We start from the raw sequence: 27,518 nt of genomic DNA on the forward strand, positions 1-27,518 counted from the left end.
GATAATAGAGCCCTGGCCAATCCTTTTATGGGAAAGAGAAAGATCACTAGAAGATCTTGTGTCTACACAAGACAAAGTAAATTCATTTAACACTAAAAGAAAATTGAAGCATGCCATGATAGAACAAATAGGACATATTATTAGGAAGTTGTATAGCAGTAAACTTACCCTTCATATAGAAACATATTTTGTGCTTGATGGTGGACGACCCCTTTCTTGCCTTGTTCTTTGACATCTTGACCTTCTTTGTCCTTGAGAGCTTTTAGTTCTTCCTCCATTTTCTTCCTTTGCTCCTCGGTCATCTCTCTAGAAGAACCCGACTCTGATTTGCATTCACCCTTGAGGTGCCTAAGATAATTATCTTTCTCCTCTTCTAAGCACTCCTCTTTCTTCATATCAAGCCACCAAGGGCAGTGCTTCTTCTCCCAATCGATAAGAAAGAAGCCTCCATTGACTGGATTATTCTCCCTAAATATGATTGAAGTGTGTATACAATATGAGATCACTATCCATGCTTTGCAAATATCCAGCAAGCATGGAATTCTCTTTGATATGAGATACATCAAAAACCTACCATAGCAAAGCAAAAAGAAAAGTTTCACCAAAAGTAACATATGAGACTATCGACATAACTACTTTTAGCATATTTACATACACCAATTAGCAAACTGATAGTTACTTGTAGACCAATCTACGAGATGAGTTCTTCAAATCCACATGCTTGGCAGGTGGAGTTCCCACATTCATCTCCTTTTGAAATGCATAAAATAAGACACTTTGTATGTACTCACCACATCAGTAAAATATGCCTCCAAAGTTGCACCACTAGGTAGGTCCACTTTATTGGCACCCCTTGTAGAATCTAAGACTTGTTTTGTAAAAGCCTTTTTTGCATCTTTAAATAGTTGATTCATCCATACCTCATTTTTCGACCAAGGAATATAGTGATGGTCCCCAAAGGCATACCATAGCTCAATCGAAAATTCTCATCTTGCCCCAACATTTTTAATACCCTTAGTTTTAGCTCCATTGAATAACAAGCAGAAGAAATAGAATACAACTTTTCGATGGGTAATCTTAAACCTATCATCCTTGAATGGAAGCTTCTATAAAATCTCAAACCACTCCACTCCATTTTTTAGGATTAACTATCGAGAGATTCTAGCTTTGAAATAATCAAAATAAATACTAGTTAATACACAAAAGTCTCCAAAGAAGAGAACACATATAATACTTTACAAATATGGTGAAACATGACAATTAGAATTTACTCTTGTCATCTTTTTATTGTAAGTCTTGATGACATTTGTCCTTGCATTATTTGTTGCTTAGATGAGCTCATCTTTGGCTAAAATGGAAGCTTCTATAAAATCTCAAACCACTCCACTCCATTTTTTAGGATTAACTATCGAGAGATTCTAGCTTTGAAATAATCAAAATAAATACTAGTTAATACACAAAAGTCTCCAAAGAAGAGAACACATATAATACTTTACAAATATGGTGAAACATGACAATTAGAATTTACTCTTGTCATCTTTTTATTGTAAGTCTTGATGACATTTGTCCTTGCATTATTTGTTGCTTAGATGAGCTCATCTTTGGCTAAATTGGGAGGTATCTTACTACAAGCAAACTCAAAATCCTTCTTCCACTTTCCCTACAATCCAAAGAAACACATAAAGACACATGCTTATGTGAAAAACTAATTATAGGGGATACAAGATCTATAAAGTTTACCCCTGGAAGCTATCTTTTTCCTCTTTCCTACTTGACACAACTGCAAAGAAAACGTTTTCCATACATAAAAAGCATGAGAACTATACACAACATCATAAACAAAAAAGACCATGAAAACCATACATACCTGGCCTCTCTTCATGGCTATGGGAGCCTGTTGTAGACCACAAAAGAAGCAAGAAATTTTTCCAACACCTATAATCACAACATGTAGTAAAAATGAGTCAATTGTGTTGGTGGAGGGACAGAGATGAAGGGGAAAAGAGATGGAGGAAAAGCAAGGGATTGGGCTCCACAAGACGGTTTCGCTGGAGAAACTGTATGGGAGAGGAGAAACCGTTGTTGCAAGGGATGGTAAGAATGCAGCTACAATATCCTCCATCAAGCACTTCAACAAGAGGTTGAGACAACTATAAGTCTGGACCCGACACAAATTCTCATCCGCCGATAGTCGCAAGGAAATCCTTCTTAGACGGACTCCACTCGTTCCACCTCACCATGAAATGGCAACACGTACATTTACACAAAGCCAAAAATGCCAAAGATGTAAAGCCTAAGAATCTGAGGGTTAAATCAAGTCTTGTAACCTAGCCATGTGAAGGCTTCATCTGGATGCACTCTTGTACACACATTTGTGTAAAGCCAAAATGCCAATGCCTTGTAACCCAGCCATGTGAAAGCTCCAGAGTTACCAGATTTTCTACAAGAATCTGGTCGAGATGGCATTTGTGGGCTTCTCCCTAGAGACGGTTTCGCCGATGAAATCGTCTATCACACTTCCATGTAGTAATGCACAGAGATAGAATGAACAAGCATAGAAGAGTGCATCCAGTCAGCATATCACAGAGTGTGGCCAGCTAGCACATCACAGAGTGTGTCTAACCATCTTCCCATACACTTGATAAGAAACGTGGTGCTCATGATAGATCAAGTGTGTGGAGGAGAGGGACTCACAAAATACAAGAATAATATCTTGCTTATTAAGTTGCTTATACATACAACTAGGCCTTGCTCTCATGCAAAATGCCTCATGGCCTCACCTTTAGATAGGTGAACAAGTGGACCTCAAGTCCATTCACACTCACACCCTTCTCTCACCCTTCTACTCAACCTTAGTCTCTTAATACCCCCCCTCAATACCAACTATGAAAAAATTGGAATAGGTGGTATTGGACATAGGTTGCCTTTATAACATTAGGCATACAAGGATGTCATGGTGGTGTGGTTATCTAGGATTTACAAATGTGTTTCTAGAGCCTTAGAGGCTAATACAATGTTGCCTTCTAAGTCTTTATTTGTTGTCGATGAAGATGTACACCTCGATGATGGTGCACCCACTCCTTGTGTTTGCTTGGCTTCTTGTAGATGACATGGTTGAGACATACATGCCATTCTTCCACCATATGCTTTCCACCTTAACCATTCTCACACAATGATCATAAGCAGGCTACCACCATTGCTTAAGTGGTTTGCTTTTAGATGGTCCTCCAACATGCTTTATGCTTCCTTGAATACCATATCTCCTCCATGAGTGATGAGGTAGATTTAAATGGGAAAGGGAAAGGGAGGGTCTTACCACTTGCCTTATGCATTGGTCAAGGGCAGTGTCTACTCCACAATTACAATAGCTTTTATGCATGTTAGTTACAAGATACCCATTAGGGTTTGAAGTTACAAGCTTAATGAGTAATTTGTTGAGGTAAGTGCTCAAACAAATAAGGTTTATCATCTTTGGCTCAAGAAAGGGAGGGCATGGTTCATAATGTTGCCAATGCCTCTTACAAAAGAAACGCCAAAAAATGCTTAAAATCATGACAACCAATAAGGTAGAGCACTTAGGGATTCTATGCTCATCCTTACAACTCGTCTTATGTGATGAAAAATCAGAATATGCAGCGGAATGAAGTGCCTTAGGCTTGGGAAACGAGAACATATGGCTTATGGCTTGCCTATGCCTCTTACAAACAAGGGCCTCAAGGGTAACACACATAAACATTGAAGATGAGCACTTAATGTACATGTGCCCACCTTTAAGAACACTCAAAAATCTGAGTTTTATGATAAAAAACCAGAATTCTTCAACCTCTTTAGCTTATGAGGTGAAGACAATTGGTTCATGGTTGCACCATTGCTCTTTGGAAGAAGCGGTGGACGATGAAGACTTGAATGTGGCACTTATGGTGTGTGCCCGGCCTCCATGTTGATGAAGAAGAGCCTCCGTAATGTAGATGACCTCCTCCTTTGACGGTTAAGACCACCTTAGTGTTTAGCAACACTTTAGTTGATGATTAATATCACCATTTGTGTGTATAAAACACAATTAGTGCTAAAAAGCACATTTTTAGTGTAAAATAACACTTATTTTGGTGATTAACTCACCATTAGTGTTTAATAACACTATGAGTGTTTAAAAACACTTTAAGATAACCTCTTTTTGTTGGATTAATAGAGTGATTAGTGTTAAACAACATAATTAGTGCTTAGAAGCACACTTTAATCACTTTGAAAGCTTAAAACTTGATGTCGGTGTTGAAGCTTGACGGGTATGGGGTTTATGGCTACCTCATGTAGATGGAAAACACTTCAAAATCAAGATTAGGACCAGAAATACTAATGCACTCTCACACTTGAGTGATTAGTGGAAGGGATTAAGATGATTGAGCAAGAAACCAAAAAACTCAAGCTTTAATGGAAGCTTGAGGAAAGGAAGAAAGAGGCGACTGGTTTTTCGTCGATTCCCGGCGCATGCGTGGATAGTTTGAGCTTATATTGCAGCTGTGGAGTCCTCACACATTGGACTACCAAAGCCCTAAGAGCCCATCTCCAATAGTTGCTCACAGGCGCTGTATGGCTGTACGGCCAGCTTGCGTAGCAAAAAACAGCAGAAATCTCCTTCGTGGGCAATGCCGTCACAGCGCCAGCACAAATCAAGAAATTTACAGTACGTTTACATTCGCCTAGGCCTTATCTCCATCTTCCATGAAGTAATCTCCTCAAGATCTTGCCTCTACCGGCTGCTGGAAAGCCTCCAATGGAAGAGGGTTGAGCTCCACACAAGAAAGATGAGCAAAAAGTGGATAATTTTGACCTATTCTCTACACCACAAAGTTTGAACTCACCTAGGCTCTAGATACCATGATGAGAAACGTGGTGCTCATGATAGATCAAGTGTGTGGAGGAGAGGGACTCACAAAATACAAGAATAATATCTTGCTTATTAAGTTGCTTATACATACAACTAGGCCTTGCTCTCATGCAAAATGCCTCATGGCCTCACCTTTAAATAGGTGAACAAGTGGACCTCAAGTCCATTCACACTCACACCCTTCTCTCACCCTTCTACTCAACCTTAGTCTCTTAATAACACTTCCATACGGTAACACGCAGAGCTAGAATGAATAGCATAGAAGAGTGCGTCCAACTGGCATATCACAGAGTACGTCTAGCCATCATATCACAGAGTGTGTCCAGCGCATATCACAAAGTGCATCTAGTCGTCTTCCCGTACACGCAAGTGTACACTCCCTTGACGGTTTTGTCGGTGAAGCCGTTTAGGGAGAGGACTCTCTCTTGCAAACATGTTGAAGAAAACCCTCTTTTGCAAACATTTTGAAGAAAATGCCTCTTTTGCAAACATTTTGAAGAAAACGCAGACGACCAAACCAGAAAAAACACAGATGACCATACCTGTAGAAAATTCAGCAGAGACTTGAGATGGAGTAGACGGTTTCACCGATGAAATGGTGTGGGAGAGTATGGAGATCAATGAAGGAAGAACTAGTAGTGTGTCTGAAGAGATAAACTTAGGGTTCAAAAAAAAAAACCCTTTTGTAGTGGCTTGGTTTATAAATAGTTTACAAATGAACCTTAGTTTCAAATAGTTTATAATAATTAATATTAGTTGATCTACTTCAGTTTCATTAAATGGCTCTCTAAGTACTCATGCACATGCATGGCTCATTAATTGAGGATCATTACAAATGCAGTTTTCAAGGAGTGAGGTGAGTTTATTGCCAATAGGACTGCTATAACTTTTAAAATCCAAAATTATCTCCCAATTGAATTATGTTAGGATCTCCCAATTCAGGATCTCTAAACTGACTTTAAAACTTGAAGGTACAAAAGCTTAAAGATTTTGGGAGGTTATAGAACAAATTTTGAGATATACTTTAACGAATTATTTCTCAAATTTTAACTAAAGTTTTTCAAACACTAATCTCAAAACGTAGAACTTTTCATATTTTAGCCAAAGCACTACTTGAACTGCTTTATGCTCAGAAGGATTGGTTAGATTTTAAGTTTAGAGTGAGCAAGATGAATACTGCGGTGTTGATAAGAGCTCAAAGAGGAACTAGTTAAATAGAGCTTGCAAATGGAGAGGGAATTCTCGAGGTTTTTAGAGAGGAGTTGGCAACACTATTTGGATAGACAAAAGATAGTATTTGATTACATCAACTTGTATGTGTAGAATCAGGTGGCCTATCGTTGAGATGCCAATAATAAAGAGGGGAGATAAATAAATGTTTCACCTCAATGTACATTTTAGAAGATCCTATGTGGTGCATGGAGAAATACCAAGCAGCCAGATAACCACCATCAATGTTAAGGAGGAGCCATCCACTCACCCCTAGATTCAAAGAAGTCCACAAAAATCACAATAACTTTTGGTGAGGAGTCTTCTAGTATCACCATTGTAAACATATTGAGAAACCTTCCAGAAAAAAACTCTCTAAAAACAAGTTTCTCTTTGGTAAGAGAGATATGCCAATTAGAAGAGCTTCCGGCTAGGTATGATGGAAATATTCTATTTGAGTTACCATGTCTTCACCCAAAAAAAACAGTAACACTTTGATGACATGTCTGGACTGATTCTATCACAAGTAATGTGACAGGGTTTCCAGGTATTGTACGATACAGAAAGTATGGTGGTCATTTGCAATGCATGAATGCATTATGCACTGGATTATTAAGATCAAAACAAAGAAATGAGCTGCATTGGGTGGGTCGTTTGAGCTGCATTGGGTGGGTCGTTTGGCCAAAGTATGTCCCTCTAGTAGCAAAGCTGATAAATTTGAGTCTTTGAAATGCTTTTACTGCTTTTGTCCACCCACTTGTATTGTGAGTGCTCATGCAAGCTTATCTTTTGTTTTTCAAATGAGATTACTTGTGAAGGAGTCAATAGGAGGATTATACATTTGGGCTATCACATGAAACCTGTTGTTGAAGGAGTGACTAGACGAGCTTTGGTTGAGGTTCAGAGTAGATTTAAAGAGATGGTGTCAAAAGATTTTAGTGGCAGACCAAGATCAATGTAACAAAAGTTAGCTAAGGAGTTGGTGATGCAGTTAACACTATTTGGGAAGCATAAGGATGATGCCAAACCTTTAGAAAAAGAAATCAGTGACTTTCTAGTAAAGTTGGAACCTATATTAGATAAGCGATGACTATCAAGGTGGAGAAAGGAAGCCCAAGTTGAGGAAGGTTAGTCCGAGTGGGAGATTATGATGCTATTTTCCAGCTCAGCATGGTGTTTCTGGGACAATTGGAATTCTCAGGGTTTAATAGGTGCCATGTGTTTAAGATGTTCACTCAAGGCCCTAGAAATGGTGCAGGGCTTGTTAACAAAATGAGAATAGGAGGTGAGCTAGGTAGCTCCTTGATTTATTTTGGTTATGTGAAGAGGATGCACGACTCGACTACAATGGCTTGCCATGTCTACAATCCATATGTTCAAGAAATGCAAACCATAGATATTGGTGATTTTAAGGTCAAGGATACAGAAGCTTAGTGTGACATACCCATCTTCACTAATAAAGAAATGTCCATGTAATAGATAAATTTATGAGTTTTTATAGTATAAAAATCAATGATTTTATTATTTGAGTCATTTCTACTTAGAACCTTCAAATTCTAAGCCCAAATTTAGAATCTGCGCGCAATTTTACCCTAATATAGAATTTTACAGCATTCAAAACGGACACCGGATCAAGCTTATACGCAAATTTCAGTCATTCTAGTTAAAAAGCGACGACCTTTAAACCTTAATAAACGCACGATCGGGCGTCCGATTGACGAACGGTCTGAACCCCAATGACCAGGAGAACCTCTCGGACAAAAATTTTTTTTGCCCCTTGGGGCGGCCCGGTATGCAAATCGAGGCGGGCGTCCCAAATTTAGGGACCCGCCCCAAAATTTAGACCATACACACTTACCGGGTGCCCGTACGATGGTAGCACAAGAACCAAAGGATGGCCGCCCACTGTAGTCCACATGTACAGCTACGTGGACACCCATGCTGCCCCAGACCATATAAGGTACATGCATACCACTCCTTTTCCTGATAACCGACACCGTACCTTTCCCCTAGACCCATGCAGGCCATTGATCCATAGCCTTTGATGGTACACCGTCCTTTTGTACTTGCTTTGCGTAACGCCCGCACTCGTACCCCACAGCTATACAAACCCTCGAGGTGCTCCACAGGCAACACGCATTTCTGCGCAGCGTATGCCCTGTTGTACCGCCGTCCGTACCGCTGTCTGTCCGTGTGCAGTGTACTTGTTGTAGTACAGCCACCCCTCTCACACCCCCTCATTTGCCTCTTTTCAGATAAGGCAATTTTCCTCTATCCCCCTCTTGCTAGGAGGCAGTGTCCTTAACTCTTCTCCCCCCTCCCCCCCCTTTCCTCCCCATGTGAAGAGACTTACAGCAGCCCTCAGTCCTTCTCCCCTTTAGCAAAACGTTTTTGTCTTAAGGACATCTCACAATTCCCCCCCATTTGCGCAGACTTTAATAAGAGGTTTTTGCCTTAAGAAAGGGTTCATGCGCTATAGTCTTTTGCTTATACGGAGAGCAAACGATCTCAGAATTGAGATCTGATTGAAGCGTTTTGATCACGACAGCAAGCCCTACAAGACGACGTCCAAGATGGCCCCTTCCCAAAAACGTCAGAATATTACCTCGAGAGGAGCGCGCAACAACGAGATTAGGGAAGATGCTCCCGATGCGGCTCCAACCCTCCCTTTTCAAGCTCCTCAAGGAAATGGTGCCTAGGTTAGCTTGGTTATATTTTAAAGAAGAGTTTAAATTTATATTAGTGCTAATAAATGTGTATCTTTTCCTTTTAAAATAATGACATAAAATTGTATGAAGTTAGGAATTGTGTGATGCTGTATTCAATAAATTGTGTGATGCTGTATTCAATAAATTGCATTGAAATTGTTAACTTTAAAGAGTGCAAGTTTTTCCTGGCTTCAACGCTAACTTCGTTCCGTGCTTGTGTAGCCGCAGATGACGTCGTTAGCAAAGCCCGAGAACGGCCCAAGGTATCCCTCATACCATTGGGAGAATAAGGTTCACCGATTGAGGCGAGAGATTATGATGCTGCCTAGTTCTGAGGGCCCAGGCTAGTGCGGTGAATAAGCCCACTCTAGTGTGCAGACATCCCTCTGAGGGACGGGAGGATCGAGCGATGGAGCTTGAGAGGGAGACAGGCCGGCTTGAGTCCTCTCGCTAGCAGCGACCGACGATGAGGTGTATGGTCTCGTAGGGTTTTGCCCAGCATGTAGAGGGGCTGGAAGGCTGAATTCTAGATCATCGACAGTATAAAGGAAAAGAATAAGAGAGCCGGTTTGGCTTGTATGGAATTGATTCATGTATAAACTTTATATATATATATCTTGTCTTTGGCATGATTGTATTGTGTAAAAAGGCTATTTTAACAAACCTTGTGAAAAGGGCCTTAATTAAGGAACGTGTTTATTTATGTCAAACAATGTGGTAGGATTAATTAGAAAACAAATTGACGCGTGAGTAGGGTGGAAAGTGGGAGGATGGAATGCCCCGATGGCACCATCCTACGGACGGGTGGACCCGATTAGTCGAGTAGCTTTCCAATAGATTAAGTGAAAGCCCTATGCTAGATAAATAGGTTCTTGGGCAACTCTATTCTAGAAGACTAGGTTAGCAGCTATGCCTTGCATGGATGAGGAAAAAAGCATTGCCTCTAGAAATCAAGTCTAGTAGTTGCCCAATTTATGATCAATTACCCTATGGGTGATTTGACTTTTAGAAGATAACGCTTCCCCTGGGGGATAGGATTAGGTCTCACCTATGAATCATATCCTTGAATCTCTACATGGTCAAGGTGTCGATAAATAGAAAATTTTCTCCAAGTTAAGACTTAGTAGACTATCTTAAGTGCTTCTCCTATTTTAGAAGGAGGAAACCTTACAATTGGTATTAGAGTCGATCTTAGATCCTAGGAATTACCTTGAAATGATTGTTTTACCTAACATAATGCTAATTAATAAAAACATCCTACTAAAATAAACAAGTTGAATTGATGTTTGAATGATTGTAGGAAGAGGAAGATGCCTACTCAAAGTTTCTAGTTTTCCAATGCATCTTCGAGACTGCTAGTAGTCACTCCTCAAAATTTGAGTTCCGTGACACCATGGTGCAGATACTAGAGAAGATGTATCTCCCTCATTTCTCTCGTATTGAAAGAGGATGGGGTAGAGATTTCTGGAGTCGTGGGCCGAGATATTTCTTCATCTGAGTAGATCGAATTGGGAACCTTACCACCGACCTAAAGCGGATTCGTTGGATTGAAAAGTTGAAGATGATCCATTTATTTTGGTTCGTCTCGGTACCCCCAGGGCTGACACCTCTGTGACTATAGATGGGATTCGCATACCTCAGGATCGTTGGGTGTATGACCAAGTGATGCAGATCTTACCTGCTGATAGAGTAGCTGTGTTGGGACCTACCCCTGGCAGTTGCTAGGACCGCCTATATTATAAGTGAAGAACCGACCTTGGAAATGGCTGAAGAAGAGCGCGCCACCGTCCATGCGGCAGTAGAACACCAAGGTCCGAATAAACAATTTGGTGTAATCCAAACCCTAGCCACTCATTACAGTAAGCCATTTCAGCTTTTGATTGATTGTGGCAGTACCCATTCATTTCTTTCTCCTAGATGTTTGCAAAAATTAAACTTGAGTCAAATAACAGCTAGAAGAATGACTGTAGAGTTAGCCAGTGGGAAAGAAGTAGTATCTCGCCACTCTATATGAAACCTTGATTTTGAGCTGGGTAATGAGCAAACTCATGGCCACTTTAGAGTCTTGCCATTAGGAATTTATGATGGAATCCTTGGGATGGATTGGTTAATTGCAAACAAAGCTAGCATTCATTGTAACCAGGGGAGTATCAGTTTTGAAAATGAGCATGGCTAAGTAATATCTGTTCAGGGGATAACAGGAAAACCTAAATCCAGGGTAGTCAAGGCAAAACATCTTCTCAAGGGAACACGTAAGGGTCAGCAAGTTTTCTTAGTCAAGCTCAACAAAGCCATTGAACCTAGTATGGAGACAGAAACCTCTTGGCTCCAAGAATTCTTTGACATCTTCCCTGACGAGCTTACAGGGCTACCGCCTCCTCGAGAAGTTGATCATGAAATCGAGGTGATCCCTGGAGCTCAACCCGTCTCAAAAACACCCTATAAAATGTCCCTTCCTGAAGCCATTGAACTTAAAGAGCAACTTTCCCAACTCATTGAGCAAGGATTTGTACGCCCTAGTGGCTCTCCTTGGGGGGCACCTGTTCTTTTCCAAAAAAAGAAGGACGGAACTCTCTGCCTCTGTATAGATTATCGAGGGCTAAATCAAGTCACTGTCAAGAATAAGTATCTTATCCCTCACATCGACGAGCTTCTTGACAGGCTTCATGGGACCAAAGTCTTCTCAAAAATAGATTTGAGGTATGGTTACTATCAGATCAAAGTCAAGGAAGCAGATATACCCAAGACAGCCTTCAATACCCGTTATGGCCACTATGAGTTTACTATAATGTCATTCGGGTTTACCAATGCTCCTGCAATCTTCAACCGCCTAATGCAAGATATATTCCGTCCTTACTCGGATGAATTTGTGCTTGTTTTCTTTAATGACATCTTAATCTACTCCAAATCAATGGAAGAGCATGTGCGTAGAGTTCTGCAATTGTTGCGCAGACACAAACTCTATGCCAAGAAGAGCAAATGTATCTTCTTTACTCATCAAATTGAGTATCTTGGATTCATCGTCTCCAAAGATGGCATTTCAGTAGACCCCGCCAAGGTCAAAGATATTTTGGAGTGGCCACCCCCTAAATCAGTTCCTGAAGTTTGTGGGTTTTTGGGAATCACGGGATGGTATAGGATTTTTATCAAAGATTATGCCTTGGTAGCTGCACCTTTGACGGATCTTCTTAAGAAGGATTGCAAAATAGTGTACCTGCCAATCCATCAAAATAGTTTTGATCAGCTCAAGGTCATTATTACTTCTGTCTCCCAGTCCCGAAACTTCCTGATTTCACCAAGGAATTTGAAGTGGTTACTGATGCCAATAGTCTAGCACTTGGTGGTGTCTTAGGCCAAGAAGGAAGACCAGTCGCTTATACTTTCCGCAAGCTGAAGCAGTATGAAGTAAATTATGCCACCCATAATTTGGAGCTCTTAGCAATTGTTCATTGCCTCAAATTATGGAGACATTATCTCTTGGGGGGCAAATTCTAGCTTGTAACTGACCACAAAAGTCTAAAGTGGATCTTCACCCAGCCTAACCTCAACATGTGGCAAAGGAGATGGATTGAGATTCTACAAGAATATGACTTCGACATCCAATTCCGCCCTGGGAAAGAGAATGTGGTAGCAGATGCACTTAGCTGCAAATCTTTCTTGAGTGCAATTTCAATGCCAAATAATCCCATATTGGTCAAGGTGGAAGAAGTCTCATCTCATGATCTAGATTATCAGAGGATGATGAAGTTAGTAGAAGAAGGGAGAAATTCAGAGAAAGAGAAGAATCTAATCAAGGGATACTCCACTCATGAAGGAAGCCTCTACTTCAATCACAAGCTATGTATTCCTAAGAATCCTGCTTTAAAGAAACTAATCCTCCATGCAGCTCATGATAGTCCTGCTCTGTAGGACACCCAGGCTATGCAAAAACATTAAATGCTGTAAGAAGGATCTTTCATTGGTGGGCAGGCTTGAAAAAGGATGTCCTTCGGTACTTGAAGCAATGTCTCTCATGCCAAAGGATCAAAGCTGAAAGGGTCAAGATGCCTGGAAAACTTCAACCCTTGGATATTCCCCAAATGAAGTGGGAGTGCATTAGTATGGATTTTGTCACAAGTCTCCCCACTGTTCAAGGAGGATATGACTCCATTCTGGTAGTAGTGGACTTACTTACCAAAGTAGCTCACCTTATACTAGTGAAGAAGACCTTCAAAGCCTCTGATATTGCTCGAATATTCATCAAGGAAGTCCTCAAACTTCATGGTCTCCCAAAAAGGATAGTAAGTGACCAGGATTCTGACTTCACTTCAAAGTTATGACAATCCTTATTTCAAGCCCTGGGAACTCAACTTTGCTTTAGCACAGCTTTATCATCCAGAGACCGATGGCCAGACTGAGAGAGTCAATCAAGTAATTGAAGACATTCTCAGAGCATATTGTGGACGGGAACCAAGAAGGTGGATTCAATATCTTCCTCTGGTAGAATTTGCCTACAATGCATATTATCATCAGAGCATAGGAATGTCACCATTCAAAGCACTCTATGGGCAAGAATGATTGTCTCCTCTAAATTTCTCTGATCCGACCATAAGAGTTGAGGCATCCAGGAAAATGCTCGAAGAGATGGAGGAACAAACCAAGGCAATCCAAAAGGATATTAAAGCTGCCCAAGATCGACAATATCTTCCTCTGGTAGAATTTGCCTACAATGCATATTATCATCAGAGCATAGGAATGTCACCATTCAAAGCACTCTATGGGCAAGAATGATTGTCTCCTCTAAATTTCTCTGATCCGACCATAAGAGTTGAGGCATCCAGGAAAATGCTCGAAGAGATGGAGGAACAAACCAAGGCAATCCAAAAGGATATTAAAGCTGCCCAAGATCGACAAAAGCATTATGCTGACACCAAGAGGTCTGAAAGGATCTTCACAAGGAAGGAGACATAGTTCTTCTATGAGTGCGACCCAAACAAAGTTCTATATCACTTGGAAAATATAAGAAGCTCAGCCCTAGGTATTGTGGTCCCTATACAGTTATCAAGTGTCTAGGTAAAAGTGCCTATAAACTCCAACTCCCAGCCCATATCAAAGTCCACAATGTATTTCATGTAAGTTTGTTAAAACCATATGTATCCAGTCTCGATCATATTCTTGATGATGAACAAGTTGTAATCCCTACTCAAGGAGTCCTTGAATTACAGCCCAGTAGCATCATAGATTCTAGGGAAAGGCAACTCCGAAATAGAACTCTTGTAGAACATCTAGTACAGTGGAAAGATTACCCTGAACAGGATGCAACTTGGGAAGATGAAGCTACACTCTTAAAGGATTATCCCCAATTCATGATGAGATGAGGACATCTCGATTTCTTCAAGGGGGGAAGGATGTAACATACCCATCTTCACTAATAAAGAAATGTCCATGTAAAATAGATAAATTTATGAGTTTTTATGGTATAAAAATTAATGATTTTATTATTTGAGTCATTTCTACTTAGAATCTTCAAATTTTGAGTCCAAATTTGGAATCTACGTGTAATTTTACCCTAGTATAGAATTTTACAGCATCCAAAATGGACACCGGATCAAGCTTATACATAAATTTCAGTCATTTTAGTTAAAAAGCGACAACCTTTAAACCTTAATAAATGCACGACCAGGCATCCGACGGTCTGAACCCCAACGACCAGCAGAACCTCCTGGACAAAAAAAAATTTCGCCCCCCGGGGCGGTCCAGCACACAAATCGAGACGGGTGTCCCAAATTTGGGGACCTCGCCCAAAAATTTAGACCGTACACACTTACCAGGGTGCTCGTACGATGGCCGCACAAGAACCAAAGGACGACCGCCCACTGTGTGGTCCACACGTACAGGTACGTGGACACCCATGTTGTCCCGGACTAGATAAGGTACATGCGTACCACTCCTTTCTCTGATAACCGACACCGTACCTTTCCCCTAGACCCATGCAGGCCACTGATCCATAGCCTTTGATGGTACATCGTCCTTTTGTACTTGCTTTACACAGCCGTATGCCCTGTTGTACCGCCGTCTGTCCCTGGCAGTGTACTTGCTGTAGTACAGCCGCCCCTTGCAGCCACCCCTCTCACACCCCCTCATTTGCCTCTTTTCAGATAAGGCAATTTTCCTCTATCCCCCTCTTGCCCCAATCCCCCCCCGTGTGAAGAGACTTACAGCAGCCCTCAGCTCTTCTCCCCTTTAGCAAAATGTTTTTGTCTTAAAGACATCTCACAAATCCCCCCCCCATTTGCGTAGACTTTAATAAGAGGTTTTTGCCTTAAGAAAAGGGTTCATGCGCTATAGTCTTTTGCTCATACGGTGTGCAAACGATCTCAGAATTGAGATCCGAGTGAAGCGTTTCGACCGCGAGACAGCGAGCCCTACAAGACGACGTCCAAGATGGCCCTTTCTCGAAAACGTCAGAATATTGCCTCATGAGGAGCGCGCAACAACGAGATTAGGGAAGATGCTCCCGATGCGGACCCTCCCTTTTCAAGCTCCTCAAGGAAACGGTGGCCAGGTTGGCTTGGTTATATTTTAAAGAAGATATATTTTTTATATTAGTGCTAATAAATGTGTATCTTTTCCTTTTAAAATAATGACATAAAATTGTATGAAGTTTCGAATTGAGTGATGCTGTATTCAATAAATTGCATTGAAATTGTTATCTTTAAAGAGTGCAAGTTTTTCTTGGCTTCAACGCTAACTCTTTCTCCTATTTTAGAAGGGGGGAACCTTACACTTAGACCCTGTTTTAGAACCTTCTTAATAGTGTGATGAAGAAGGAGGGATACAAGAAGCCACAATTTAGAGGATTCGTGGGGCTAATGAGGCCTAGGCAAATTGGCGTCGTGCAGTGAGGACGGCCTACAATGGTGGCCCTAAGAATGTGATGATGGGTTACGAAAGATCTTGGTTGTTTCATTGGGAACAAAGCTTACAATACCACTACAAAAAATGCATTCCACCACACAACCAAGACGAGTTTAAATCAAGATGCTGGCAGTGGAAGTCGGTGCCATCAGAAGAAGCTGTTGAGATGGAATTAGATTCTTTACGGGCTTGGTTGAGACAAGGACATGCTGAGAAGACAAAACTATCCATGTTAGAGACATGGCTAGTTTGGCGGCATGCTAGAGTGGCACATTGGGGTGAATACATGATCAAGGTATGAATGGTGGCTTGGTAATAGTAATTTCTAGAATTTGTACACTTGTAGACTAAAAAATGTGGACTTATTATACTTGTTTATAAAGATAAACAGGAAATGGAGACCAATGAGAAGTTTTTGGTGCCAAGAACAAACTTAGTAGAGTCTGTGTATGGTAGCTGGTTGGCATCAAATGATGGAGTAAACTATATCTCTTTGTATAATGCTTGTCAAGGTGATCTTATGACAACCCTTTTGCAACAATCAAAATATGACTCGTTTCTCAAAGGTGGGCACAAAGGGTGTGGGGGGCTAGGTATTTAGAAAATTAAAAAAATAGGAGCCTCAATGTCTTCAATATGCCACTTGGACCAAGCAGCATCATAGACCTTAGCAATGAGGCAATAGTAAAGTTGAATGTTGCAAAAGAAGATTGTACACAGATGGTGATGCACGAATAGTGAGAAGAAAGCGAGAAGGAAGCATCAATACTCCCATCAAGGATGGAGACTCACATCATCCGGAGTATGAGTATGTGAGTCAAAGGGTAAGACAACCCAAGCCATCCCAAAGAGAGAAACAAAAGAGATTAGAGACTGAAATTGACATTAACCCAACTAGGTGGGCTATTCAAAGGACCAATCTAGGAAGTGAGGCTAGATGTCAAGGATGCCTGCACAATAAGTGAAATAGTGCAATGAGTTGATTGATAAAAAAGGAAGAGTTGGATTATTGGGTGTCCCAGCTCCTTGTTTTCAAGGCCTTGTTCAAGTTGCATTAGGTGTCGATAAGATCAAATATGTATGGCTCTATGGGAATGACATTGATCATACTCGAGAACCAACAAACATTGATTGGAAAGACCAGCGCCATCCTGCAGTTTGGCCAATTTCAAGGGGATGCTCCGACTCAATGAGATGGATGCTTTGTGGGATGCAGGCTTTGATCTACTAGAGTGTGAAATTGCACATGAATCAGAAGAAAGGGGAGATAAGGATTCATTGTTGTGATTGCCTAACCCACAACAATGAAATGGGTTAGGCAATCACAACAATGAAATGGATGTTCGTCCATTACAATGAGATGGAAAGCCAGTGGTTATGTTTAGGGTTGAACTTAGAAGGAGACGGAGGCAAGGATGAGAAAGGTAAATGAGATGACTTGTACAATCAATGATTGCTGTTGATTTTATTGTGTCAATAGTACAAAGTCAAGTGCAAAGAAAAACATATAGTGTGGTTATCTCCAAGTTTCCTTCCTGCACTTGTGAGGACTTTCAAATGTGGGTTTGTGGTGGAAAGAGGTACATGCCCTACAAGAATATTTTCTTTGTCTTCATAAAACATCTTGAACTACATGCAGATTAGCAAAAGTTTTTTCATCAACCTACATTAACGAAGAGAGGGCTTCATCAAGCATGCGGTTGGTGTATTGAGATGCAGGATGGAGAAAGCAATGGTCTTTTGCATTGTGTGACGTTCAAAAGTTTTGGGATTGTAGATTAGCTATCTTTTGTTAAGTGCAAAAGCTAGAATAAACTAGAGACTACATATCACATATGTTTTGATAGTTTTATTAGACAAATTTTGTCTACAGACACCTTGTTTTGGCCATGAAGCATATGTCTTTTAACAACTGCAGTAGGTACATTTTGCCTTCCCACATCTTGTTGGCACTTCAAATGATCTATCTTTTGATGATTGTACTAGATAAATTCGGTGTGGGCATAAATGTTAGGATTAAGGATCAAAAAGGCAAACAAGATGACTTGCACAATGACCATGTTGATTTTACCATGTCAACAATAGTAGGAAGTCAGGTGCAGGGAAAAACATATAGGGTGGTTATGTCCAAATTTCCCTCTTGCACTTGAGAGGATTGTAAATGTGAGATCCCCCTTCGAGGCGTTGGCGGCAGAAGCAGTGTCAGCCTCCCACGCGGGGCTGGGATCCACACTTGGGGCCTCGCCCGCGGATGTCCGGACAAGGGACTAGCCCGATGGTTCCTCCGAAACTGAGCTCGAAAAAACTTCCCTCGCCCGAAAGGCACGGGTGACTCTGCCATGGGAAAATCTTCTAATGGGGGAATTAATCTAATGAGTCAAAGTCTTAACTAGTTAAACTGATCTGACCGAGCCTGAAGTCATATGGTCAGATCAAAGAAGAGACTTGCACTTGGTCCATAGAATCACCACTTTTTTCCTACTTTAAACGAGGCATAGCCCCGCTGATTTCCTCCCACAGAACAAGGGTCCTCTCAGGACTTAATCTAACTAACGCAACTAATCGTATCTTACTTGTTTCATAGGAATCCCCCGATCCAGCCTATGGGTTAGCCCTAGCCAACCACCCGACCACTGTATTGGTGGGATTCCTTTATGAAGATTTGGTTATGTTTTGCCCGGGTACCGAGGAAAAGAGTTCCCAGGCCCCCTAGCCAGCGTTTCATGCAAAAATTAAGGTAGGCATTCCACATACACACCCAATATGAAATTGCCATTTATAACAGATTCGGCTATCCTTAAAACAATCCTTCAATGAAAATCATAATATTATTGATCATCATCCTCCAAAGTTCTGAGTCCATTACATTACAAAATGTGTCCTCTGGACTCTCTGTTAAAGACCAGTTGGCCAACCAATCAGATCCAATATCAAAATTTGATTTTCACAAAATTTTTTCTTTTTAGTCCATCCGAATCTTCCTCGACGCATGCATGGGTGTCCTAGCAACTGCGAGCCCATGCATCACCTGGTCAGAACCCTCTAGGATCCTCCTTAGGTGTCCTAGCACTTCACTCAAGGACTGCCTCGTCGGTCCTCGCCCATCGTATCGGAAGTGCACCATTTTAACCATACCAAGGCTGGTCAAGACCACGGCAGGCTTTGTCACGCGAGCAACTTCCCTTGACAAATCCCTGCCAGCTGTTGCAATGAACCTCCTCTTAGTAAAACACAAGCCAAATGCTTCCTCCAACATTCTAGCATAAAAAAGTCCTTTAAATGAAAAACAGAGGTTCTATGCAAGTAAAATTTCCAATTTGAGATTGGTTCCATAAAACCCCTTTTTCCTTTATTTCCCAATTTCACAATGAGAATCCTTGATCTCTCATCAGGGTAATCTACCCATCATTTGACTGATTGTCCAACTAGATTCTTGGTGATTTTGGTCAAAGGAAAACTAGTTTAATTCAATGGTAGTCTATTCTTTGTATTTAGGAACTGGAATTGGTCACGAAGTTTTTGCTTGATTCAGATCGAGAGATGGACAAGTAGGTTTACTGTCCATTCCTCTCGTAGTCTAACCAAAATCATTCGGTTTAGTTCTAACAAGGATTTTCTTCAGATAAATATCTAATTTTGGGTAAATACCAATTTAGTCATGTAACCACATAAAATATCTAAAGATATTCTTGCTACCATTTAATTTCTCAACCTTAATTCCCTAGGTGGAATCATGGTGAAAATTCCTCTTTTGTCATTAAAAATTAATTCAAATCTTTCTCTACTTAAATATCATAAAAATTCTTCTTTTAATTAAATATAATTATCTATTTTTTAAATCAGCTTAAAATTCCCCTTTTTCTCATTTAATGAGTATAATCTAAATGTCATTGGAATTCCTATTTTATCATAAAATAAGTTTATGTAAAATTTCTCTTTAAATTAAATAAAAATATTCAATATTCCAAATATACCAAGAATTCTCTTTTTCCATTTAAATGATTGAATTCCAAATATGATGGGAATTCCTCTTTCATCATTTAAATTTATTCATGCATAAGATAATTTTAACTAAAATTTCTCTTAAAAATTAAATAAAAATATCCATTAATTCTATTATACTAAGAATTTCACTTTTGTCATTTAAGTGATTGAATTACAAATATGATGGAAATTTCTCATCATTTAAATTTATTCATGCCTAAAAATAAATTTAACTAAAATTTCTCTTTAATTTTAAATAAAAATATTCATTATTTTAATATACCTATTTTTCTCTTTCTCCATTGAAATACATGGATATCCATTATCATGGGAATTTCTCTTTTATCATAAAATTGAGTTTATTAAAAATTTCTCTTTTTCTCTAATGGAATGACCATTCTTTGGGGGGGAGAGAGATATACTTAAAAAAATCCTAATTTAGCATAAATGTAAACCTTTTTGTGATAATTCATTAGAACTCTTTGGAGAGCTTCATTTGCATTGAAAAACCATTCATTTGTATTGAAAAACCATTCCTTTGAATACTTCTCAAGCTTGAGAGGGGTTGAGAAGTGAAAAACATTTAGAAGATTAAAGAAAAAACCATAAAGTCACATCTTACCTCTTGTTTTGCTTGCTTCTCTATTCTCAAAAGAGGCCCCCAACCAATTAATTGGTTAGTATGTTGAGAGGAAAGCTCCAAGGAAGGTTGAAGAGAGAGAGAGAAACTCCAATCTCTCCAAATTGTAGAGGATTTTTAGGGGATAATAGAAAATATGCTTATTCTAATGTAATATTGACATGGTCTAGTTCAGATGAGAATACAAAAGAATTAGGGTCTATTTATAGGTGAGGGAGGCCACTAACTGAGTCCAACTACATTCTAGAATTTTTCAACTTCAGTTTAGCTGAATTTGGACAAGATTTGGACCAGTTTGGCTCCCTTTTTGATCCAATATGATCCAAGAGAGAGGAGAGATAAAAATATCTTAATATTTTTGAATTTAAAACTCATTCACATGTGTGAAATATACGCCTCCTTGAAGTCTCCCCCGTTCCTTACCAAGGTGTCAAAATTGTATGATTACTCCAAAATATCTTAATTTTTTAGTAATATCTCATAGTTTTTAACTAATAAATCTTGTACTCAGTCAACTCTTCATCTTATGTGGACATTTACTCATTTTTGGGTATTTTCTTTTATTCATTGGATTTATCATCTCAACACTTGGATTAAATTCAAAAAAATATTTTTTTAAATGTGATACAAGTGGTTGCGATATGTATTGTTTTGCAAAGCTGAACCAACAACCGATGCAGCTTGCATAAAAGAAGTATTGAAATCCATGCAATAAAAGGATTTGAAAGAAGCTTTGATTAAAGGCATATTGCCAATGAGAGAAAGGATTCATGATGCATTACATGATCATTATAGTAGTCCATAGAAGGCAAGTTTGGCTAGTTAGGACTGAAGGTTGTGTTTTTTCCCCAATGTTGGCATCTAAACACCCTGACCACTTGAGATACAGTGATTAGATGAAACGAATATTAGTTATGAATTCAAGTGGATCATGATGAGATTTTTTTAAGAATGCACCGGGGCGAGTGCAACTTGCCTTGTAGGCATACTAGTAAGGAGGGGGAGGAGAAGAGTAGGCAAGGGAAGGCCTGGCATAAGAGGGAGGAGAGGAGTCATAGACGGGAGCAGGCTCCTCATAGACTAGTGGTCCATAGGAACCCTCATCTCATGCTATCGATGGAGTGATTGTGTGCATGCCATGTTATGAGTTTGGAAATAGACTTACATAGAAGCATGTGTTGAATGTGGGGTATGACAGAAAATTCATCAACACCTTTTAAAGTGAGTTGTGGCCACTTAGGTGGAAAAGAGAGTGCCACATGTAAAGTTGGATGGTTGGCTCTCTATATTAGAAGCCTCATTGTATGGTTCATAATATCATATGCAATAGAGTATATTGAGTGTGCTACTCTCTCTCTAGCAATGGCTTTCTTGGTGTGGTTCAACCTACCTTAATCTTTATGCTTAATGTATGTTGCTAATCACCATGATTAATCCCATATTAGGACTCTTAACTTTAAGTGTATCTTTACCTAATATGAGACAATGGCATTGGATGTAGTTACTTCATGATTATGATTTTAGCATTGAATATTGCCCAAGGAACGAGGATGTGGTGGCGCTTTGAACCACAAGGGATCTATTGCTGCTATGTCGATTTCTCAAAGCTCTCTTACTGATGCAATCCATGAAGCTATGGATCAAGATAAGTTTTTCTCTACTATATTTCCACACCATTGCCAAGGCTAAACTTTCTAACAAAGAAAAGCGCTTGGTAAAGCACTCAGGGGGGTTCACCTAAAAATATATAACTATATCATGTGAGTTTAAATGAAGGGGTTTTTAATTCAAAATTTTAAGATAAATTTATAGAAATACATTTATAGAAGGGGGTTTTATAATCGATTTTGAAAAAAAAACTTATAAGTCCATAAAGAAAAAGGGGTCATTTTATTCATGAAAATTTCACAGCAGGTAAGGGGTTTTTAAAATACTCCTTGAACGTACGTGATACATAGGGTTTCTTAGTAGTGCACCCCCCAAGGTATAGAACTACCATATGGTTAATGGTATTATTTATTTCAAGCAAAGGCTATGTGTACGCACTAATAAGGTTCTCAAGATTTAGATTCTTTCTGAGGCTCATGATGATCCCATCCAGGTTTCAACAAAACTTATTCATCTCTTTGCCAAAGCTTCTTTTGGCCAAGGATGAAGTGTGATGTGTTACCATATGTAGTAACAAAATGCTTTTTTTGTCAATGGATCAAATTAGAGCGCATCTATTATCTTGATGGATAAGTCGTGCGAGAAGCCTATGGTTGCATGTGGCGAAGAGATTGTGGGGAAAAATAGAGGGTGAAAAGAAAACCAAGGAAAGAAGGGGTAAAAAGAGGAGGCATGAAAGAAAATAAAGAAAGGAAATGAAAAGGGAGGAGGGGGGCAACATATAAAAGCAAGGGGAATAGCCATGATTGAGCTAGATGGTGGAGATTAGATCCTTGAGGGCTTAGGCCCACCATTTATTTTATGTTCATTAACGAACTAAGTGGCCTTGTGATGGGTGTATAGGTTGGCACTCTAGGAAGTGGGATTCTTCCTATCCATAGGGCAGAGTGGGTCGGAAGGGTGGCCTCCATTAGTTGGGGGCTTCCACCTTCTAGTTGGCAAGGCCTATTCATCGAGGCTTGGCAATTATTTTGTTCCAATTATTTTACATGTCTTTAGTTGTTTTCCTTTGCCATATGTTGTGGTTATTCATTAAGATCAGTAGAGACTCTTTTGTTGTTACATATGTGCTTGTAACTCTCTTATTCACGGATGGTACTGGGCTGCTAGACGTCCATTTAGCAGTCTATTAGGGTGATATGGTATTCTAGCCGGCTCTTGATAGTTGAGGAAAGTTCATATGATGTGTGGGATGTGTGGATTGATGTGAATGGATGTGAATGGATGTGGAATGACGTGGGATAATGTGAATGAATGTGAAAATGATGTGGGATGATGTGAATGAATGTGGAAATGGGAATCATGTGCGAAGATGTGAATGAATGTGAAAATGATGTGGGATGATGTGAATGAATGTGGAAATGGGAATCACGTGCGAAGATGTGAATGGATGTGGGATGATGTGAATAATGTGGAATAATGTCGAATGATAAGGATGATGAGAAATGATGAGGAATGATGCGAAGTAATGAGAAATGATGAGGAATGATGTGAAATGATGGAATGATACAGAAAGATAAGAATTTTGTTTGGAAACTGTATTTGCATATGAAACCTATTTTTTAAAGATTGTTTTATGTCAAGAATGTTGGGGAAGCATTTTGACTATCTTGTAGAATGAGGTCGTTGGTTGGGGACCTAAGTGGAAAATGTTGCAATAGCTTGACGGAGAGTCAAAGAAGGACGTCTCGCATGGCAAGGTCGACCGAGGTCTTAACTAGCCTCGGTTCAGTTAAAATGGTGAGCTTTCGATATGGTGGATGAGGGGAAAAGGAAGCGGCCTATGAGTGAAGTGCTAGGTCCCCTGCAAAAAGGAGCCTAGAGGGTGCTGACCATACGGTGCTCGCTCTGCCCCCAAGATACCCACGTGTGCGACGAGGAAGAAAATGAGTTGGAGTTGTTTTCTAAACACGGACATGGATTTGGTTGATTTGCCTTGCTGGTCTTCAACAGATGAGTTCATGGCTCTTTTTAATAAATGGATCTTGTTGGTTGATCTAGCTGATCTTCAACGGAGAGTCCATATGGATTTTATGAGATTATACTCCTAGGTACTATGAGCTAGGAACTATTGAAAAGGCCCCTGAGTGACCAGGTGGTGAGCGTTCTTGCCGATGATGCCATAGGTATGCCGAGGAAGGAATGAATAGAATATGGATTTTATGAAAAAAATCTTGATTATACTCTTGGGTACTATAAGCTAGGAACTATTCATTAGGAAGTGAATGGGGTCTTCTTGGGCCCTTTAATTTGCCCAAGCCTAATCAAGGTGATTAAGGAATAGCCAAATGGGAGGTTGCCATGTGGACTGAAATGTTGGGTTTTTAAGAGAGGTGTAAGAGTGGTCAAAGGGTGCACTTTTTCCCCAAAAAGGAGAAGGGGCAATTTTACAATTTTCGGACCTCCATAACTTCTACATACAAGCTCCGATTTGAGCGAAGATTACAGATCCGTGATCTACACATCAAGAGCTTTCCATAGATATGTTACATGATATGGTTTTATCCGCTAGATTTTAAATTCTATTTTTCCCCCAAAATTCAAATTCGAATAAAGTAGCCGTTTTGAAGCTTCTAATTAGAAAATGTTTCTTCTTAAGAGAAAAGGTTTGACTCCCTTAAACTGCCAAATAAAAGGGCCCAAGAAGCCTTCCATTGAGGTCCTAATGTGAAAAGGCCCTTGAGTGAAGTACTAGGTGAGCCTAGAGGGAGTGACCAGGTGGTGAGCGTTCTGGTTGCCGATGATGCCATAGGTACGCCGAGGAAGGAATGATTGGAATTGGATTTATGGTTGAAAAGTGGAAAAGTTGAAACTTGGACCTTGGAAATGGAATATTGAGGATTATGATATGGTTTTATTGCAATTTTGTTTGGAAACAGTTGAATCTAAGCAAAAGCAATTTCATATTGGGTGTGTATGTGGTGTGTCTATTTAATTTTTGCATGAGAGCCATATAGGGGGCCTGGGAACTCTTTTCCTTGGTACTACCCGAGACAAAATATAACCAAATTTTTATAATGGATCCTATCAATACAGTGGTTGGGCGGTTGGCTAACCCATGGGATTGGATGGGGTTAGGCTAGATTGATGGATTCCTATGATAAAATTTGATTCTGTTCAAGTTACGATAGTTGAAGTAAGTCATAGGATAATCCTTGTTCTATGGAAAAGAATCAACGGCTGTGCCTCTTTTGATGGGGAAAAAGAGTTGGTCTCAAGTGCAAGTTCCTCCTTTGATCCGGCCATGTGACCCGCGGGTTTGGTTAGAATACAAAGTAAGGCTCTTCACTACATTAGAAGATTTTCCTAGAGGAATCGCCTATGCTTTCTCGACGAGGGAAGTTTTTTCTGGGTTCGGTTTTGGAAGAACCGAGGGATTAGTCTCTTGTTCGGACATTTGTGGGTGAGGCCCCGAGTGGGAAGATCTGCCCTGCACATGAGGTTGCTACTTCCGCTGCCAGCACTCCAGAGTTTGATGCGCAGAGAGGGTAGGGATCTCACAATTACAATGTTTGACCGCCCATTTACAATTGGGGGCCCAAAACTAGTCTTTGTAGTTTCTCTAGCTCTATGTATAACTATTCCTCACATGACCAGCGTTACATAAGCTGTAAGCTCGTCGGTCATCCCATGTCTCTTATAAAATGAGCACTTTGCGTGGTTACAAAAGATATAATAAAAAGAGTGTATCCACGTAAAAGGTAATGTTAATTGGAGTGGTTAACATACCCCCTCCCTAATGCAGGTCGGTCCTTGGAGCTGGCCGCATCTATCTGCACAGTAGATCAAATAAGTGTGGATGAAATCTTGGTGCGAGGTTGGAGCAGGGGGGGCTCGATGGAAGACCTTGTAGCTCATCCAGAAGTTGGTCTCCACCATATCTTTGAAATTCTGTAAACACCAGGCAGGCATCCACATGATGCATTAGTAGTAGCCGAGCTTGGGGGTGGGCCCTTTGTTGATGTTGAAGGCCAAACCCTACGTGCCTTCAAAGTTATGGTCCCAATCAGGAAATGATTCCGTAGCATGATGATCAAATTGAAAAAGAAAATTGTGGCGATCACGACTGGATCTGGGACTTGGTCATATCGGTGGATGAATTCGTGCAAGTGCCAGGCCATGATTTCTTTAGTGCAAGGGTGCTGTACTGACGGGGGAGCGAACCAAGGGAAGTTGAATTTAAGTTTGGGGTTTTGCTTATGCTCCTCGTGGAAGACATTCACACCCATCGTCGGTGAATAGGGAGATAATTTGGGCTGATCCGGGTCTCATAGATAAAAGGCTTGAGTAGGAAAGGGTGCCTCCAGGCTGGCTGCTCGCCCATGAGTTCGAATGTGATGGGGCGAGCAGTGGGGCGGGTGGCTGGTGGTATCCTCCACGTGTCCTTGGGGGTGGTGATGGTGGGGGTGGGGGAAAAGAGGGTCATGGGGGTGGGGGTGGCAAATTTCCATGGCCATCATCTCCTCCATCGTTGTCGTCTCGGGCCAGGCCAGCTTCAACAACATCTATGGGGCCATGGGCATGGAAAAAGGCCACTGTAGTAGCAGCTTCATCAACGATGAAGTATAGTGGGAAGGCAACATGTGTGTCATCAAACTGGCAAATGCAAGTTGCTACCATAACTTGCAGCTGCTCAAAACATCAGTGGTACAAAACAAGCAAGCCTTTGGCAGAGTAAGGGGGGAGAGCGTCTACTCGAAGGGAAAGATAAGCATTGTTCACGACATGCCAGCTAACATCCTGTAAATAGTGCAGCACCCGTGTGGAGATCTGAGAGGGGTAGGGATAAGGGCATAGGCCGTTTGGGATAGATAAGCCAAATCGCAAGAGCTGACACTAGCGAGTCAAGGTAGCCTAGAGAGGATGTTGGGGGAGCTCATAAAAATCATGGGGGTGGTGGAAAGAAAGAAGGCCTTGTGGAAAAATAAATGGGGGATGAGGATAATGGTCGAGATGGGAGGTACGTAAAGTTGTGCGAGAGAGGAGCTCATCGAGGTAAAGGTTGTAATGGAGAAGGTTGCGGACACTTTGGAAATGGAGGTCGATGAGTTGGTAGGGTGTTTATGGGGGGAGGGGTAAGAGTGAGAGCTTTGTGTGGCAGTATCCATTAGGGCATCCACTTTGCGGTTGAGGGTGCTGGAAGAGGCAGCAGAGGGGGTGGATGGGGTTGCGTGGGCTAGGCTTCAGCATCACCAAGGTGCTCCTCTAGAGCTAGGTCAATAGCCTCAAAAATCTCTTGGTGCCGCAAAAAATCTCTTTGGGTGTGGGCAAGGGTGTCTTCCGCTTCCTGGGCTCGATTCTAGGCGTCTTGGTGTAGGCTCTCGATGATGATCAGCTCATGATGCGCCCGTTGAGCAGCTTCATGGGCCTGAGTTAATTTCTATTGGAGGTCTGTGATGCGGGCGAGGGCATGCCTCACCTGCTGCATTGTCTGCTCATCAAATTTTGCCTGGAGCTGCATGTACAATAGGTTGGTCTGGTATAGGTCCTCATACACTTGGCGCTCTTGGGCCTTGCCCAGCAGCAT

The 27,518-nt window shown here is 40.8% G+C and overlaps 1 protein-coding gene across 1 annotated transcript; it reads right to left on the reverse strand.

Annotated features, from left to right (window-relative positions):
* Positions 1-1,394: 1,394 nt before the first annotated feature.
* LOC147635535 (uncharacterized) lies at positions 1,395-27,518 on the reverse strand. Its single transcript, XM_086802278.1, has 4 exons — positions 27,411-27,518; positions 5,428-5,542; positions 1,868-1,935; positions 1,395-1,660 (listed from the first exon to the last, which is right to left on the reverse strand). Exons 1-4 carry the CDS (start codon positions 27,516-27,518, stop codon positions 1,586-1,588), a joined length of 366 nt encoding a protein of 121 aa, XP_086658404.1. The 3' UTR covers positions 1,395-1,585.

Source organism: Cibotium barometz, chromosome 9 (genome assembly GCF_041138505.1).
Source record: "Cibotium barometz isolate CiBa-2024 chromosome 9, ASM4113850v1, whole genome shotgun sequence".
In the NCBI taxonomy this organism is placed as follows: domain Eukaryota; kingdom Viridiplantae; phylum Streptophyta; class Polypodiopsida; order Cyatheales; family Cibotiaceae; genus Cibotium; species Cibotium barometz.

Excerpts from the sequence above, each read along its gene's own strand:
- LOC147635535 (XM_086802278.1), bottom strand. The coding sequence starts at position 27,518 with ATGCTGCTGGGCAAGGCCCAAGAGCGCCAAGTGTATGAGGACCTATAC. Across the intron at positions 1,936-5,427 it reads CTCTGCTGAATTTTCTACAG|GTGTTGGAAAAATTTCTTGC; the intron begins GTATGGTCATCT and ends TTGTGATTATAG. Across the intron at positions 1,661-1,867 it reads TAGCCATGAAGAGAGGCCAG|GGAAAGTGGAAGAAGGATTT; the intron begins GTATGTATGGTT and ends TTTGGATTGTAG.